The 18,974-nt window shown below is 39.4% G+C and overlaps 2 protein-coding genes across 2 annotated transcripts in view; one reads left to right on the top strand and one right to left on the bottom strand.

Annotated features, from left to right (window-relative positions):
- fgd4a (FYVE, RhoGEF and PH domain containing 4a) overlaps window positions 1-4,604 on the top strand; it is a 93,584-nt gene extending 88,980 nt beyond the window's left edge. Inside the window, exons 17-19 of the mRNA XM_057836703.1 lie at window positions 2,467-2,604; window positions 2,681-2,821; window positions 2,902-4,604. Coding sequence (XP_057692686.1) covers window positions 2,467-2,604; window positions 2,681-2,821; window positions 2,902-3,162 — 540 coding nt within the window. The 3' untranslated portion in view covers window positions 3,163-4,604. The remainder of the gene's footprint in view (window positions 1-2,466; window positions 2,605-2,680; window positions 2,822-2,901) is intronic.
- Window positions 4,605-6,653: 2,049 nt separating this feature from the next.
- Window positions 6,654-18,974, bottom strand: part of nup205 (nucleoporin 205) — a 32,671-nt gene continuing 20,350 nt past the window's right edge. The window contains exons 25-42 of the mRNA XM_057836700.1: window positions 18,718-18,875; window positions 18,570-18,650; window positions 18,271-18,462; window positions 15,043-15,244; window positions 14,878-14,976; window positions 14,302-14,450; window positions 13,979-14,170; window positions 13,210-13,331; window positions 13,011-13,143; window positions 12,824-12,950; window positions 12,678-12,751; window positions 12,465-12,593; window positions 11,296-11,422; window positions 10,926-11,098; window positions 10,734-10,863; window positions 7,265-7,393; window positions 7,107-7,180; window positions 6,654-7,032 (exon numbers count right to left, since the gene is read on the bottom strand). Of these exons, the coding sequence (XP_057692683.1) occupies window positions 6,880-7,032; window positions 7,107-7,180; window positions 7,265-7,393; window positions 10,734-10,863; window positions 10,926-11,098; window positions 11,296-11,422; window positions 12,465-12,593; window positions 12,678-12,751; window positions 12,824-12,950; window positions 13,011-13,143; window positions 13,210-13,331; window positions 13,979-14,170; window positions 14,302-14,450; window positions 14,878-14,976; window positions 15,043-15,244; window positions 18,271-18,462; window positions 18,570-18,650; window positions 18,718-18,875 (2,444 nt within the window). The 3' untranslated portion in view covers window positions 6,654-6,879. The remainder of the gene's footprint in view (window positions 7,033-7,106; window positions 7,181-7,264; window positions 7,394-10,733; window positions 10,864-10,925; window positions 11,099-11,295; window positions 11,423-12,464; window positions 12,594-12,677; window positions 12,752-12,823; window positions 12,951-13,010; window positions 13,144-13,209; window positions 13,332-13,978; window positions 14,171-14,301; window positions 14,451-14,877; window positions 14,977-15,042; window positions 15,245-18,270; window positions 18,463-18,569; window positions 18,651-18,717; window positions 18,876-18,974) is intronic.

Genomic DNA, 18,974 nt, shown 5'->3' with positions numbered 1-18,974 from the left:
TTGCAAATTTCGTTGTTTTATCATAATAGATTGGTTTATTTACATTTCAAAAACCAGAAGCCATTCATTTATAAATGCGATTGCACTTTAGTTTACATATTAAATGTTCAGATATTAAGATTTGAATGAGGCAAAATAACATGCATTTTCTCTCAAATATATTGTTATAATTTGTTTCGGATGTACTGTAATTATTTTCTGTATAAAAATTAATTTGGTGTTCAAAAAGTTTTTTTTTTTTTTTCAAACTTGAGTCTTGAAAAAGAGGGGGTCGTCTTATAATCAGGGCCGTCTTATATTCGGGCCAATACGGTATAAAAGTTGTAAAGCAATAAAACTGCAACAAAAATTAATGAAATGAACAAAAAAAAAATTTTAATGGGTCAAAATTATATTTCGAACAGATCATGTGACTAGCACCTTAGACGGTCATTTGCTTCGCATATAATTTTCAATAACAAAAAAAAAATTAGGGAGGGGGGCAATTTTATTTTTCAAATGACTTTTTCCTTTGATTGAAAGTATTTTTTTTTGATTGAAGCAACTTTTTTTGAGATTGAATTATTTACTGTAGACACAAATGTCCTACCCATAATATGGTCCAAACACAAAAAAAACGATTGCTTCAATCAAAGACAACTTTTTCAATAAAAAAAAATTAGGTGTTCAAATGCAAATTTTTCAATCTCAAATATTTTTTCGCATTCAAAAGAAGTATTTTTTATGATTGAATTTTTTTTTTTGTTTGAAGTCATTTTTCTTTTCATTTTTTAAGCAACTTTGCTTTTGATCGAATAAGACAAAAACGTCTTAGCTGAAATGTTGCACAAAAACACAAATCAACATTACTTCAATAACAAAAAAACTTGACTCCAATCAAAAAAAAAAAAAAAAAAAAAAAAAAAAATCAAAATAGCTTTCACATTCATTTTTTTGAGTTTCACATTTATTTTTGATTTCAAGCACTTTTTTTTGGATTAAATAATAATAAAGACACAAATCTACCTCCATATGGCTCCGCCCAGGGGATACAATTTTTGACTGGGGTAACTACATTGGCACGATGCTGTTGGGCGTACCATGTTCAATGGATGATGTTCTTGGCGAAAAGTATTGCCTAAGCAGCCTGATTTAGAATTCCCCTCAAGAATGATGGGAAACAAAAAAAAAACGCTCATTGTAAACCTATTATTATAAATATTCTTGTAAGTTAATTTTATTGCTCACACTGTGTTTCGGGGTCATCAACATGTTGTGTCCCCCTGCCCCAAAAGTCAAAACTCCGCCTATGGTACCACTGTACCTGTAATAATGTTACGAATCGGGTTCTAATGTTGCGGATATGTTTTGCGTGGTGTACCTGAACGTACCGCGTGGCTGAGTAAGAGGGGTGCATTAGAGTTTTTACTTTCACTTTTCATGTTCTGTTGTTGGCATTTCTTTGGGGATCTTACCACAATAATAATTGTCACCTTAACTTATAAAGACTGGCGAACGGAGGTCAGAGGAGGACCGTAGAGATCGTAGACATTCTACGGCCGTATTGTGGAGACCGTCCACGGACGCGCACACCACGCTCATATTTTTCGAGCATTTGCATCTTCATTTCACTGTTCCGTGTCACCTTTTTCCTTTTTTCATTACCACCTGCAGTAACATTCTTGGAACCCATGTTGATTTCTCACACGAGAAAATATGCTGCGCGTCCGTATTGTGGGGAAACAAACATAAATTGTAATAAATCGTCGTATTTCGAGCATGTCGTCGGATGTAGAATTAAATTTTACGTCGGATGTTGAAAAGATCGTGTGTCGAGGTACCACTGTATCATTAATTGTTGTAGCACAAATTGTATCGCATTAAGAGGTTCTCACTCCTAGTGAAAAGTCTGCAAATAGACTTTTTTGTTAGGGACAATGTGGTTCAAAGCCATCAAATCGCACATGATGGGGAAAAAAACACCATTGGTCTTTGGCAGCAGCTCTGTATTTACAGATAAATCAGAAGTTGACATGTTTTGGTCTTAGATTATATTTTTAAGGTCTTAAAATGTCTTAAGCATTAAATTGGACTTCTAAAAGGGTGCAAGAACTGTTATTCGTTAGAAATGCTATTTAAATATTGTCAACTTAAGTGTTATTGTGGGCCACAATCTGAGTGTTTTTATTAATTATAATTTTGTTGTTATTAACATTTATTTTTATTTATTCATGAAAAAAATTATATGCATAAATATTTTCTTTAATAATAAATAAGATATGAGACCTGGCGTCCATACAGTATGTGGGCGATACATTTTGGGTCTTGTAGTCTGCCCGCCAAATGTTAATATTGTGGCCTACATGACCCAAAACGTGATGTCCACGTTTGTGAATGTCAGGTTTTCAGGACTCCCGACTTTTTTAAATTACCAAAAATATTCAATCGCCCTATAATAGGTTAATCCTGAGACGTGCTTCTTTTCAGGTGGTGTGCTGGAAATGCTCCGATAACAAGGTCGCGCTGGAGTACGACGGCAACAAGGTGAACAAAGTGTGCCGGGACTGTTTCTCCATCCTGACAGGAGAAACCATCGCAGAGGGCAAGAAGAAAGGCATCCTGGAGGTGAGCGCAGAAACAGAGAGGAACATCTCCAGTTCGGGAAGAGCTTGTGTGTCACCTTTTATTGGCTTCCACTTAGATTGAGGCGGCTCAATTCAGCGGCAGCAGCATCATGTGTGGCTTCCTGCAGTATTGTGAGAAGAACAAACCCTGGCAGAAGGTGTGGTGTGTCATCCCGGAGAAGGAATGTCTCGTGCTCTACCTCTACGGAGCTCCTCAGGTAAACGCATAGACAAAATACTAAGGAGCAAAGGCTTTATCAGCAGAGCAGTATGTGTTAACCCTTTGACGTGTACGCAGGACGTGAAGGCCCAGAGCACCATCCCTCTTCTGGGCTACTCAGTGGACGACAGCAGTCGGCCCGCCGAGCCCCAGGCCAGCTTTCGCCTGTCGCAGTCCAAATCCGTCCACAACTTTGCCGCTGAGAGCGAGGAGCTGAAGCAGCGCTGGCTTAAAGTCATCCGCGTGGCTGTGACGGGCGAGGTGCCCGAGCGGCCTCACGCCGACACCGGAACCGTGGCAGACGCCGCCGCGCAGGATGCGGCCTCGGACAGCTCGTGAGGGCGCCGGGAGTTTGTCTTGGAGATCACGCTTCAACGCTTCCTCTCTTTGCTGGGCCAATACGGACAACGCGAGTGCTGGATGAACTGCCTTTTCCTCCCCGGACTTTTTCTCTCGGACGCCTTCCAGGACCGCTGGATTACTCCAAGAACACTAGGACTGTTCCCCTGAGCCTTGTCAACTCGTACTGCAACCTCTGCTCAGTCGACACATACAGTATAAATGTCTCTTTCAAAAGAAAATTGTTTTTTCAGCTCTGTACCTTTTTTGACGACGGAAATAGACATGACACGATAGAAATTTGTGTCAGTATTCTCCGTTATTTTATTTGTAATGAACTGTTAATGTGATGTCATCCCTCACACTCGCATTTGTAAAGCCATGCAATAGAGGGGTGCTATGCATTCCTCTCTTGTCATACGCTCAGACCACACATTTAATTCACTCAAGTAACTCATCGGTTGACAATGACAGCGATAGGCATCTAATCCATTTTAACTGGAAGGGCTGGCAATGGCAACCATTGCAATGGTGATCTTATCTTCATGAACTTGGGGCTTTTTGAAGCTTTCCGCAGAAACTACTCTAAGTAGGAAACGTGAAATGAATCAATACTCCTTGGGTATAAAGTTGTCTTATTTCAATAAAATGAACACCATGTTTCAGAGCTGCAAAGAGACGTGGTCACGTGCAGGACTGAAATTAGTAAAACACGACTAGTTCGCTTAGAGTGACTTCTCTATCTCGATGCAAATGCACAATTTGTTATCAAGTTGGTGCAAGAATTGTACATGACACCCCCCTCCCTTTTTTAAATTAATGCTGTAAGTAATTGTATTATTTAAAAGTAATTTATGGTTGATGAGGATGAGCATGAGCTGTTGGAAAGTAGCACAAGTATGTCTCCAGAAGAGATTTTTTTTTTTTTAAATCTACATTGTCAGGTTTTCTGCAGTGAGACAACATGCAGTGCTTTTATGGACTGATGCAGATGGGCTGGATGTGCCTCCAAGTTTTATTTAAATTTGAAAAAAATACTAAAGAAATCAGTATCAAAAGCACAAAGCCTCCTTGTGTGCAGGTTGTGAATGTATAGCCAACATTTGCCTGTATGCGTGTCTGCCCGCCTCCAAACTTTTGACAAGTGTACAACTACATTAAATCCTATTTATGTGGCTCAGCTTGTTTTTGTGATGACTTCTCTGAAAGGAGCCATGCTAAAAACGAAAATAGAATGAATTACAATATAATGGTAAGCCTAACCTAGAGTTTGAAAGATAAACTTTATCACATAAACCTTGATACAATAAAAATCGGTGCTTTTAAAAAACAAAAAAGTGCTGCCAAATATTTAGGTAATCTAGTACTGTCAAAATTAATATACAGTGCCTTGCAAAAGTATTCGGCCCCCTTGAATCTTGCAACCTTTCGCCACATTTCAGGCTTCAAACATAAAGATATGAAATTTAATTTTTTTGTCAAGAATCAACAACATGTGGGACACATTCATGAAGTGGAACAACATTTATTGGATAATTTAAACTTTTTTAACAAATAAAAAACTGAAAAGTGGGGCGTGCAATATTATTCGGCCCCTTTACTTGAAGTGCAGCAAACTCACTCCAGAAGTTCAGTGAGGATCTCTGAATGATCCAATGTTGTCCTAAATGACCGATGATGATAAATAGAATCCATCTGTGTGTAATCAAGTCTCCGTATAAATGCACCTGCTCTGTGATAGTCTCAGGGTTCTGTTTAAAGTGCAGAGAGCATTATGAAAACCAAGGAACACACCAGGCAGGTCCGAGATACTGTTGTGGAGAAGTTTAAAGCTGGATTTGGATACAAAAAGATTTCCCAAGCTTTAAACATCTCAAGGAGCACTGTGCAAGCCATCATATTGAAATGGAAGGAGCATCAGACCGCTGCAAATCTACCAAGACCCGGCCGTCCTTCCAAACTTTCTTCTCAAACAAGGAGAAAACTGATCAGAGATGCAGCCAAGAGGCCCATGATCACTCTGGATTAACTGCTGAGATCTACAGCTGAGGTGGGAGAGTATGTCCATAGGACAACAATCAGTCGTACACTGCACAAATCTGGCCTTTATGGAAGAGTGGCAAGAAGAAAGCCATTTCTCAAAGATATCCATAAAAAGTCTCGTTTAAAGTTTGCCACAGGCCACCTGGGAGACACACCAAACATGTGGAAGAAGGTGCTCTGGTCAGATGAAACCAAAATTGAACTTTTTGGCCACAATGCAAAACAATATGTTTGGCGTAAAAGCAACACAGCTCATCACCCTGAACACACCATCCCCACTGTCAAACATGGTGGTGGCAGCATCATGGTTTGGGCCTGCTTTTCTTCAGCAGGGACAGGGAAGATGGTTAAAAATGACGGGAAGATGGATGCAGCCAAATACAGGAAGATTCTGGAAGAAAACCTGTTGGTATCTGGACGGAGATTTATCTTCCAACAGGACAATGATCCAAAACATAAAGCCAAATCTACAATGGAATGGTTCAAAAATAAACGTATCCAGGTGTTAGAATGGCCAAGTCAAAGTCCAGACCTGAATCCAATCGAGAATCTGTGGAAAGAGCTGAAGACTGCTGTTCACAAACTCTCCATCCAACCTCACTGAGCTCGAGCTGTTTTGCAAGGAAGAATGGGCAAGAACGTCAGTCTCTCGATGTGCAAAACTGATAGAAACATACCCCAAGCGACTTGCAGCTGTAATTGGAGCAAAAGGTGGCGCTACAAAGTATTAAAGCAAGGGGGCCGAATAATATTGCACGCCCCACTTTTCAGTTTTTTATTTAAAAAAGTTTAAATTATCCAACAAATTTTGTTCCACTTCACGATTGTGTCCCACTTGTTGTTGATTCTTGACAAAAAAATTAAAATTTTATATCTTTATGTTTGAAGCCTGAAATGTGGCGAAAGGTTGCAAGGTTCAAGGGGGCCGAATACTTTTGCAAGGCACTGTAGGTAAGCTTGTTACAAACTGGTTGGAAGTAACAAAATAATTCCAAGAATTGTCATTGGCATTACAGTTCAGTACTGTTAAGCAAAAAAAATTAAATATTTCCTTCACAATATTGAAATATCGCAGCTACTTCTGGGGTGAGGGGCAAATGATTTTTCAAAATAAACTTCATACACTTTGAACAAAATTGACTATCATATTCTTGTATAGTATATATTTTCCCCACAAATTAGTTTTATATCGCGGTGACTTGCAAAGGTTTACGAAAAAAAAATTGTATTCTTAAATGTATTATGTATTTGTAATAACTTGTTAGGAGGGGGTCTCTTTAAAATGTGGATAAAGCTAATTTGTTCTTCAAAAGTGTCCCTTTTTGGTCATTTTAATTTTTGGTATTCAATCTTTTTGTCATGTTTTCTCTTCCCATAATACTTCTGACATACTGTGTAACAAATGCGGCACTACAGAAGACGATCATTTTGAGCATTTAAACAGCAAGAACGAGTAGAAAACATTTATTTATACACAAAAAGAAAAACTATTTAATGAACCTTTGCAACTTCTCCATTGAAAAAAAATCCTTGCAGTGTTAGTCATTATTGGCAGTTTTAGGCAGCTATGTGACATTTCAAAGAGCTTCATTAGCAGAAAACTCGAGAATGTTTCTGCTATTGGTTATGTCGCGTTTGGTGGGATTTTGCCATCCAAGTGTCCATTCGGTCTCCTCAGCTTTTTGGCAGCCTGAGGAGACCTCGAATTCTGCGAACGAGCGCCTGGATGAAGGCGTAGCGTGAGCGCACTTGGCTGTATAAGCTTTCCACCTCCAGAAGCTTTCTCTGAAGAACTTCCCCAAAACCTGCAGCCATGTCACTCTTCAACTGAAAATACCAGAAGAACAGGGGATGAAATTACGAGAAGAAGCTTGGCTTGCATACCCTCTCAGCTTTCTTACCAGCTCTAAATCTTGCTTGCTGACGCGCGAGACGGCTCCGCGTCCACTGCTGGTCTGAAGGCTGCCAAAGGAATCTGGGAGGAAAAATGTATATATAAATTTGTAGCAACAACATAAAATGAATTGAGTAGTAGTTAACCATTCCACTCAGCCCTTACCTTCCCCAAGGCGAGACTGATACAACGTGGTTCCTGGCAGGGGGTAATCCTTTGGGTCGGTAGGGGTGCAATGCAGCAGGTAATATTCCAGGTGGCGCCACAACACAAAAAGACATGTCTCAATGATGTCTGGAAGAGGGGGAGGTTAAGGTTTGACCACAACACACCATTCCTGGTTTTTACCAAACAATGAAAACATTTCCTGTCTTCTGATTGGTTGATTAAAGCAAACTCAACTAGCAGAACATGTCTGTAATGATTGATAATATTTCTATATATATTTTGTCAAAGAGAATATCTACAGTACTTCTGGTAATATAGTTTTCAATTTTAACATTAAGGTATATAGTAGAATCAGGTTTAATAATTGTGTGAGGAAATGGTTCAACTAGAGAAAAAAAAAATTATTTCTAAAACATGTCTGACCCTTACTCAGAGTATTTTAAAAACTATGGTATGTATGCAGTTCTCATATTTTGAAAATAAAGCTTGGTTCAAATGAATTGTGCGTCCATTGCCGTCAATGTCAGGCAATCAAATTTAGTTATTGGGGCAATTCCGTGTTATTTTGATTTGATTCATTTTTATTAGTATTTATTATACATACAGTGGGGAAAATAAGTATTTAGTCAACCACCAATTGTGCAAGTTATCCTACTTGAAAAGATTACAGAGGCCTGTAATTGTCAACATGGGTAAACCTCAAACGTGAGAGACGGAATGTGGAAGAAAAAAAAAAAAAACAGAAAATCACATTGTTTGATTTTCAAAGAATTTATTTCCAAATTAGAGTGGAAAATAAGCATTTGCTCACCTACAAACAACAAAAATTTCTGGCTGTCAAAGAGGTCTAACGTCTTCTAACGAGAATCCATTCGTTACCTGTATTAATGGCACCTGCTTTAACTCATTATCGGTATAAAAGACACCTGTCCACCACCTCAGTCAGTCACACTCCAAACTCCACTATGGACAAGACCAAAGAGCTGTCGAAGGACACCACAGACAAAATTGTAGACCTGCACCAGGCTGGGAAGACTGAATCTGCAATAGCTAAAACGCTTGGTGTAAAGAAATCAACTGTGGGAGCAATTATTAGAAAATGGAAGACATACAAGACCACTGATAATCTCCCTCGATCTGGGGATCCATGCAAGATCTCACCCCGTGGCGTCAAAATGATAACAAGAACGGTGAGCAAAAATCCCAGAACCACACGGGGGGACCTAGTGAATGACCTACAGAGAGCTGGGACCACATTAACAAAGGCTACTATCAGTAACACAATGCGCCACCAGGAACTCAAATCCTGCACTTCCAGACTTGTCCCCCCGCTGAAGAAAGTACACGTCCAGGCCCGTCTGCGGTTCGCTAGAGAGCATTTGGATGATCCAGAAGAGGACTGGGAGAATGTGTTATGGTCAGATGAAACCAAAATACAACTTTTTGGTAGAAACACAGGTTCTCGTGTTTGGAGGAGAAAGAATACTGAATTGCATCCGAAGAACCCCATACCTACTGTGAAGCATGGGGGTGGAAACATCATGCTTTGGGGCTTTTTTTCTGCAAAGGGACTAGGACGACTGATCTGAGTAAAGGAAAGAATGAATGGGGCCCTGTATCGAGAGATTTTGAAAGAAAATCTCCTTCATCAGCAAGGGCATTGAAGATGAGACGTGGCTGGGTCTTTCAGCATGACAATGATCCCAAACACACAGCCAGGGCAACAAAGGAGTGGCTTCCTAAGAAGCATTTCAAGGTCCTGGAGTGGCCTAGCCAGTCTCCAGATCTCAACCCCATAGAAAATCTGTGGAGGGAGTTGAAAGTCCATGTTGCCCAACGACAGCCCCAAAACATCACTGCTCTAGAGGAGATCTGCATGGAGGAATGGGCCAAAATACCAGCAACAGTGTGTGAAAAGCTTGTGAAGAGAAAACGTTTGGCCTCCGTTATTGCCAACAAAAGGTACATAACAAAGTATTGATGAATTTTTTGTATTGACCAAATATTTATTTTCCACCATGATTTGCAAATAAATTCTTTAAAAATCAAACAATGTGATTTTCTGTTCACACCCCCACACACACATTCTCTCATGGTTGAGCTTTACCCATGTTGACAATTACAGGCCTCTCTAATATTTTCAAGTGGGAGTACTTGCACAATTAGTGGTTGACCAAATACTTATTTACCCCACTGTAGATGTAGGGCTGCAGCTATTGGTTATTTTCGTCGTCGATTAATCGATGAACCAATTAGTTCGAATAATCCAGTGATCGGATAAGGAACATAAAAAAATTAAAATACCTGAGCTGAGCCTCAAACGGTATGAAAAAAATAAATGAATGAGGATCTAAGTACAGTAAAAGAACAATTGGCTGACTTACCTAGCAAAAGTCTGCTAGCTTAAATGCTACAAAATGAGAACTTTTTTTTTTTTTTTTTTAAACAATGCTCTTAGCAAATGGTTCAAACATATTCCCACAAAAACAGCTACATATACCTATATACTAAATTAGGAATGCAATAAAAAAAATTAGCTCAAACAAAAACTTCGCTTATGTTGGTCTGAACAAGGAGCAGCTGGATTCAGCCATGTGAAGTGAGTTATGTCATATTCACTGTTGCCATTAGAGGGCAGTCTATCCACCCAAATCAATAAAACTAAATGCAAACACTTCCAAACAAAAACCGTTAGAGCGCCACTTCAATTAAACTAATACTCGAAGCAGCAAAATTTAATATATCATTATTATATATATACAATATATATTCATATCTTTTTTCTAATCAAATGACTCGAGTTAATCGATTAACCGTTGCAGCCCTACAAAGATGAAAAAAGTATATAAAAAATAATATTTAAAAATACAATAATGATTATTAATACAAATATATACTTATATATAACTAAGACCTGGTGTCAACATATTTTGACATCGCATTCAGGGCATGTAGGCCACACTTCTATACCAAATTTGTGGCCTAGATGAATTACTAGGAATAGTCACACACCGTTGTAATATTTGACTAAAAATATTTTGTATAAAATTTAAACTCTGAATTATGTGAGTATCAAGATAGTTTTTCCAACTAAGGGATTTCACAAGAAATACTGTACAACATGTAGAAGTGATTTCAAATTAAGTTTTAAACCTAAAATGGTTGCAAACGTACAATTGTTGACGTGAGCAAGAAACTTTTCAGGCTATACAATAATTCATTTGAAACTATAGAACATACATTTTTGAAATGGCAAGATTCAAAGAATTAAGTACTAGATTTATTGACAAGAATTAAAAACATTATTACAAAATAATTTTAGATTCTGTGGTGTGGGGAGGAATCAAACTTTTGCTCATTTTTGTTTTATCTGAGACCTATGAAAGATGAACTGTCATTGAAGCTTCTTCCAATCAAAAAGCAAGCTCTTTTAAGGATTGGCATACTGTAAGTAGTTAAAAGATACAGGAGCAGAGGGCCAACAGCTTGGCTCTGTTATTGATGAGCTGCACCAATCTTCTTTTGGCAAGAAGACTTCTTTGCACCGAGGAGATTTTCTCCACCCCTCCTGGACCGGATACCAGACCTTGGCACAACTACAAACAGCAGGTCTACTTAGATAAAAATTTATCAGATGTGATGCGGCGGCCATCGTTACCTCCTTGAGCTCCTCGGGGGGCAGCTGATCCAGACTCTGCAGCTTGCCCAGACTCTGCCTATGACTCTGGTGGAAGCGGAAGAAGTCTGAGGCACTGTTCTTCAGCAGGAAGAGCACAAGGCCCAGACTGGGGGCTCGCGAGTAAGCCATATTGGGCAGGCTGGAGGTCAGATCTGCGCAACAAAATCACAGTTCATATTTGCCAATCAATAGACATCTAATCCACTTGAACTGGGAGGGGCTGGCAGTTACTGAACGATCGCTGCCGGCGCCTCCCACTTAAAGTGAATAGGACATCTACTGCAGTCAATGAGTATGCGCTTCGGTGAGGCAGCATGTTGGCATTGATTGATCAATTTGAGGCTCCAACCTGTGCGTCCTCCCTCCCTGCCAGCCGGCTCGCCGCCAAACGGGCTGAAGAGGCAGATTGTGAACTGAGCTTGAGCCGAGCTCTGCAAGAGTAGGATTTGGCAGTACTCCATGATGTTAGCGCAAACCTGCGAGACAGCAGCACAAAAAGGGGAATGTTATCTAAGTACAACTATGGATAAAGGCAGCAGATAGAACAGTGGGTACATTTACATGGACGCTTTTATTATGATTAAAAGCCTGACCGGAATAATTATGCTTCACGTACACACCGCATTCGGAATATTATAACTCGAACAAGAGGGGTGGTTTATGCCGATTAATAATCCTATCGGCGCCTACCTTGACATCAGTATACGAGTTTGTTATTCCCGGAAGCTAATACAGTAGAAGCAGAGTGAGCGGAAGCAGCGTAGGCACAACTTGGTCTGTACCAGAGACGAATACGTTGCTGAAAATATTAAAAGATCTTAAAATTGTCGATGGAGGAAAATTGAGTATTTTTCAAGCTATTTTTCCATATATGTTGTATTGTCGGCATAATTCGGTTCAATAAATAATGACAATTTCTAAATAAATTTTTAATATTTATATTTCATAGAAACATTTATATAGTATCATTTCTGGACCATAAATCACTACTTTTTTTCCACAGCAGTGCAGCTTTTTTATTGATTTTTTACATGATGAGCTGCATATTTTTTGGTATAAATATTCCATAATATAACGTGGACACATGCGACCTTCGGGTCGAGTGCGGCTTATCTAGACAAATCCAGTTTTGTGAATTAAAAAAAAAAAAGGGTGCTGTTATAAATCCTATAAGTCCTATAAATTATATTTATATTTTCATTTATAAAATAACTCTATATCTATTTAAATTTGTACCCACGCTTCCGGAGAAAAACCGTAGAGGAAACAGTCCACAATTAATGAGCCTCGAGGCTCAAAAAAAAAACAAAAAAACAACAACAACTTTGGATAAATGTGTATAAATGCCTCGAATATACAACCAAATGTCAATGTGATCTTTCCACAAATAACGGACAAATAGATTTTTTAAAAATCTTGAACACACCACCACTAACAACATGCAGGCCTTGGAAAAAAGGAACTAAAACAAAGCCAGAACGGACTAAAAAATCTTTTGATTCCATAAGCATCCCCTACTTGTTGCATGGCCACCTCCATCTCCTCTTTTCGTTCAGCTGAGACTGTAGCTGTACTCATCTCCGCTTGCTTCAGTAACCTTTCGCGCTCACTGCCTGCCAGGCGGCCGAGCAGCAAAAGGCATAATCGCTTGAAATAAAGAAAAATCAAAAATTTTCAGAAACAAAAATATGATGTGAAAAAAGCTTTGAGGGAAACCTTAGTGAAGCTGACCTGGAATCTGTTGATGTGACCTTGAAACTCCATCAGAGAAGCACCATTGACCTCACTGCCCATCTCAAGAGCCCCTGAGATACAATTTTTTTTAAAGAAACAATGTCCAAGCCTCCTATTTTTTTGTTATTTAAATGTGTTGCTACCTGGTAAAGCTGTCTTACTGATGATACCAGTAAGCAAAGAGAGCTCCTGCAAGGCTCCTACGCTGAGCTCTGGACAGCGAAGCAGTGATTGGATAGTGTCTGCGTGAACTATCAGCCACTGTAGGATCTAAAAACACAACAGACACATCAACTCGGTATCAAATCTAAGTTCTGTGTGCTCACTTACCTGTGCCGCCCCCTGCTGGTGATTCATAGTGGTCGATGTGAGTATGACCAGGAAGAGCCTCAGGGTGGGTAAAAGAATCTGTCTGTAACGGTCCATTGGGCTGGGGATGAACCCCGACAGGTCTCTCGTCACTCTGTAGCAAACGTGAAAAACATTCAAGTTAGATGATTTTGATGAACTAGTGAGACATGTGACTTACCTGTGAGATTCGTTGTCTGGTATCATGTCAAATACTTGGCACTCGATCAGCTGCGCTACTAGGCCGCAGCGGAGCAACTCTACAGCTCCCTGGTTCGTCTTGGCCACACGGGTAAGCAGAGCCTAAAAAAAATTTGTTTCCATTTTGCTTTAACCCTTTATAGAGCAAGTGACTATTTTTGGTCATTCAAAAAAACAAAAAAAACTCGATAATGATCTGCCATCCACATAAGTGGATCTGACATTTGTGACAAGTGACTCACATGACTCAAAATGATGTCCACATATGTGGACGCCAGGGCTCAACTCTAATTACTGGAATTACGTTCTTTGTATCAAAGTGAGCCCTGCTGGTACATCCTTGAGAAATGCTTTGTTTACAAATATTACATAATGCTCTTTCGCCATCTTTGGTTTCTAAAGAGAAGTACTCCAACAAAGTGGATGCATTTGCTTAATGGTTTGACTTACAGCAGCCGAAAAGCGTGACGGTGCTGAAGAGACATATGAATACTGGATTTGAAAAAATAGCCATATTGGTCGCCAACACCAAGTATCGGCTCGGGATAACAGTAATTATAAATAAAATGTCAATAAAAACAAAATTAATCTCATTAAAATGAATAAAAACAAATGCATTCTGTTTAAGGCTCCCAATAACATTCAAAGTTGAGACTTTTTCTCGATTTTAGTACGAGTCCCCTTTAAAGGGTTAAGACAAAACTGCGATCGCCTCAGGGAAAAGCTTCTGACTGGGAAAGGCTTATCACCATCTTGCTCTCGTAGATGTAGAGTGGCTTGAGGAGGGGTGGCTGAGGTGCGAGTAGGCTCTGCAGGGCAGCATCATCGCGCCTGAGGCTCTCCACCAGTGAGCGCAGGTAGCCACTGTTGCACACGAACAACAGCCACTGGTTCTGCCGGTCGATGGACAGGATTCGGTCCAGCACTGCAAGAGCAAGCATCTGGAAGACATTATTAACATGGGATCAAAATACAGCCGTTTCAAAGCATATGGAAGACATTATTAACATGGGATCAAAAGACAGGGGACCAGCAGTACTCATTGGTAAAAACGGAGGCAAAAGAGACCTACCCTGCTAATTTCATGGCCATCACACGCATCCTTGCAAACCACTTCCATTAAAGCTCTGCCATAGCTCTCAATGATAGTGAGGTTTTCTCTCTGCAGTTTGGAGAAGCCGTCTTCGGGGGCTGTGATCCGCGCCCACATGGCACTCCTAGCTGGAAGGATAGAGAAATAAGTGAAAGGGATGACAAGTTCCTACAGGTTTCATCAAGTGAAATGTACCATACAGAACAGAAATTAAAGGGACTGTGCAGTCATTTTGATGAAGTTTCTGAACACATGAAATATGTGTGAAGATAATTGTTCTCAGTTTGTGCATGTTTTCAGGACTTAAGTTCAGAATCACTGAGTTATAACAAGAAAAAGTGTAAAACAAAGTATTTAAAACAGTTTAAGGACAATGTTCCCCAACATACAATTGCAAGGAATTAAGGGATTTCATCATTATCATCCATATGATCATCAGAGAATCTGGAAAAACCACTGCATGTAAGCCACAATGCCGAAAACCAACATTAAACGCTGGTGACCTTTGATACCTATGTATACTGTAAATATTTGTTGTAATTTTAACAGTTGTACCTGTCTGTAAAGTGTCTGGTTCCTCAGGTTTCTGGGCAATTTGAAGGTAGTACAGCAAGGAGCCATACAGGTGTGCACGTAGACGTTGGTATCCTCCACCTTGGGATGTACGAGACAATGTTACAAGAGTAGAACAGTTTTGAAAGTGGTGAAAGTAGAACTAACCAGTGCAAAGAATAAAGTCCAGCAACTTGCGAAGAATAAGATGAAGGGCAGAGTTTGCGATGGAGGCAAAACCGGATGAGGATTCTAACGCCGCCCCTTCCTGGTGTTCAGACAGGACTGATTGGCTGAGGTGAGCAGTCAGCGTAAAGACAGCCCCAGCCACAATAGGCATCAGTTCTCCTGCTGCATCCTCTGATAAAACCTGGGTAACATGAGGTACATTCCCAAGAGTCTTGTTAACAAAAGTGTAATAACAAAAACTAAAATTAAAAAAAAATGTGTTAACTGAAACAAATCAAAACTATGTGTTAACTAGGGGTGCGCCATCATAGGCAACCCACGATTCGATTTGATTACGATTCAGGGTTCTATGATTCAGTTGTTGAACGATGATCACGGTATTGACGATGACCACGGTTATCACAATTATCAATGCGTCGTACATTACTAATTAATAAAGTAGCCAAACAAATTTATGTCATTTTATTTATTTTTTTTTTTACAAGAAAGTGCAAAAACATTAACCATTTTAAAGGCATTACTTATTTCTCTCAACAATACAATAACATTTATACAGCTGGAATAAATTCCACATTTTCTGGAAACAAAGTGTTGAGAAATAAGACTTCTTTTAACCAATATACTTTGTTTTCACAGATTTCTCTAGTATTTCGCATGTTTGTAGTGTTACCGCTGCACTTATTCATGGTTTTACACGTTTGGCATATCGGAGTAACTTTTTGTACAACAACAAACAACGCACAAATGGACATGGAAATACACGTTAGCGAATTCGCTAATTACCTTTGCGCTCGGCGCTAACTGTTGACATCTCAAAAACAACAACAATAAAGGCTAAACAGCACAAGAGGGTCTTATAGACGCATACAGGTCTTAGCAACACACTCAGGACATTTTTCAATTGACATGACTTGAAACTACTGCTGGACCACTGAAAGACAAGGAGCAACGAACTATCTCCCTTCGCCTCTCGCTCTAAAAAACAACTTGCGCACAGAATCGCGACCGCCGGGTCCATGCCTGGCTCATACACAAATTTATTTTCCATCTTTTGAAAAGGAGTAAATCTTTCGCTCAGTAACCGGCAGCATCCATCATAACATTGTGCGTGTATCCGTTAAATGTGTCCGGTGGCAGACGTGTCCTGAATTTCATTCGTTACGAGCGGCTGTCAAAGTTATTAGGGAAAATCATTGTTTTTGAACATTTATGAATCGTAATCGAATCGCTACATGTCGAATCGCGATGCATCGAGTAATCGATTTTTTGGCACGCCATTATCAACAACACTAACTAAAATGTATTAAAACCGATGCGACTAATCCCTTCATTTTAACCTGTCAATTTTGGATTGATATTTAATATCATTTATTCAAGAAATTTTACAGCTCGACAGACAATATAGCGTTGGCATCTCGAGAAAAGTTGTGAGGAAGTGCCAGAGTCCTACATTGGATTTTGTTTATATTCCCCATGGGGGCAGACAAAAATTAGCACCTTGTGAGGAGAAGCATCGACAACATATTTTGAATTCTTCTCAATGGAAAAAACCGAGCAAGTTTAATTCGACAGTAGATTTGAGAAGCTAGCATGAGAAAGCTAACCGCAAGGACTTAGACAAAGTGGTCTTTCTTGGACAGGAGGTAGCATCAGGAAGGAGGAGGGAAAAAAATACTAAACTCTACAATTAGCTACTAGGCATGCGCTGGTATGATATTCTGAGGGTATGATAACTTTAAGCCAAAATAGCACGGTTTCACAGTATCACGGTATTGCAATTACAGGTCTGAAATGTATTAATTTGATATCTCAAAGTAATTCAAAGTCTAGATAAAAAAATAAGACTTTTTTCATTATTTTTCAAAACAAATTAGCAAACTGGGACTAGTATTATATTAAGTTAAAATTATTTTAAAAAATATATATATATATTCTGAATAAAATTAAAATAAATGCAGTCCTTTAGGTGAGTCTAAACCCACAGCCACAGCTCAACATTATTACCATCAGAACAAAAATATTGAATCATTTTCCATAAAAAGCACTTCTGTATGACTCGTATTATGTTTACATTAAATGCAAAATTATATTGGCGGTATCGCCTCCTCGGCAGCCACCCTCTACAAAAAATATTTTACATATAAGATGGCCCTCCTCCTCTGAGCCGCGGCCGTGTGTAACTTTTCTATAGCCGAAGTATTCCCATTCCAGTGATTTCCTTTTCTTCGATGGGGGAAAATGTTCAGGGGTTTCACCTCCTCCAGCCATTGTGTAGCACAGCTGACTCACTGACAATGAGAAACAACCACTGGGTGGGGATTGAGCCTTACAGCTGCAAGCCAGGGTTTTTTTTTCCATGCATTTTTGGGACATAAAAATAGCTAATACCTTAGGGACGGTATGACGAAACATTTTTGCGGTTTGGAAACCTTGACGTTTTTATACCACGGTATACCTTGAAACCGGTAATCGGCATATGTTTACTAGCTACTCAACTGGTTAGTAAACACACAGGAATGCAAGACTATTATTCGATTGCCTTCATTTCCTCTTGTGTTGATAAATTTGGTCAACAAAAATAAAAAAAATTCTAAAAGATACACAAACCTGGAGAGTGAATTGAGTTAGTTTATGTTTACTCAGATTTAGCTACTACCTCAGTCATTCCTGGCTGTCAAGACTTATAAACTGTGGATGATGCATGGGTTTATATTCAGTTACTTTTGTTTCTCTAGTTTATCCATTTTGATATATACGGGGCAGGCACAACTGGTATTTTAGCCTCAAAAGCTGCATTTGGATATATTTGCAATCCAGACTGCTCACTGTTATGCTTGGTTATTCTAAGTGACTATTTTTTTTAAAAAATCCTTTGTTTGAGTATGATGTTATTCTTTATCACCATGCACCTTAAAAACAACCTAAAGTATGAAAAACGAAGAAAAACCAGTAAAATCAAAACTAATAAAAACCAACAAATCTCATCTAAAAACTAATTAAATCTAACTAAATTAGGGAAAAACATAAAGTAACTCAAACGAAAGTGTAATAAAAAATCCAAAACGATTACAACCTTATAAATCCATACAAATCACATCGAAATACTGTAAATGGAACAAATGACGTTGACTAGCAATGGAAGGCCAATCTCTTTGAACTGGGAGGGGCTGACAGTGGAAAAAAAACATGATTTGCATTTTCACAAACCTTGTCATGGAGGTCCAAAAGCAAGTCTCGAATGATGAGCTGTCTATCTTCTACTGCTATGAGGTCAGCAGGGCAGGCGGTCAGCAGCGTCTCCACCAGGCTCCTCCACGACTGCAGAGCGTGTCTCTTGGCGCTCAGACTCCGTCGGACGCGGTTGCGTTCCACCACCTGCTGCAGGATCGAGTTCACCTCCTAGGAAAAACTCACAGCTTTAATTGAAGTGAAACGACACCACCTTTTGACAATAAAAACAGGATTATAAATTCATAACCCTGTTCATTTTTATTTAGTTTACCCACCTCCATCAGCAGGGGTCTTTGTCCGATGGCTGCCATCCCTTGCAGAGCATTCACCTCAGCAACAAGCACTCTATGAAGCAACTGTGAAGAGCATTTCTAATTACCTACCTCAGTCACATGATACTGTAAAATAACCCACCAAACTCACCTTCACATTGCACACTGTGTGTCCTTGGTCGTTGACATGTTCACAGTTGGAGATGACTTGTTCTATCTGAGTGCGCTCAAAGAAGTCCAACTGCAGCAGCTCGGGCATGTCTTGGCTGAAGTCGATGGCGTCCAACACACTAAGCAACTTTCTGCGTACTGGTGGCACAGAAGAACAATTCCAAGATGGTAAAGCAGGTGTTGTTCTCAAGAAATACAAAGGAGCATAGTGTAAAATGTGCTACTTTTCTGGTGCCA

Source organism: Corythoichthys intestinalis, chromosome 5 (assembly GCF_030265065.1).
Source record: "Corythoichthys intestinalis isolate RoL2023-P3 chromosome 5, ASM3026506v1, whole genome shotgun sequence".
In the NCBI taxonomy this organism is placed as follows: domain Eukaryota; kingdom Metazoa; phylum Chordata; class Actinopteri; order Syngnathiformes; family Syngnathidae; genus Corythoichthys; species Corythoichthys intestinalis.
This window is presented reverse-complemented; position numbering and strand designations above follow the sequence as displayed.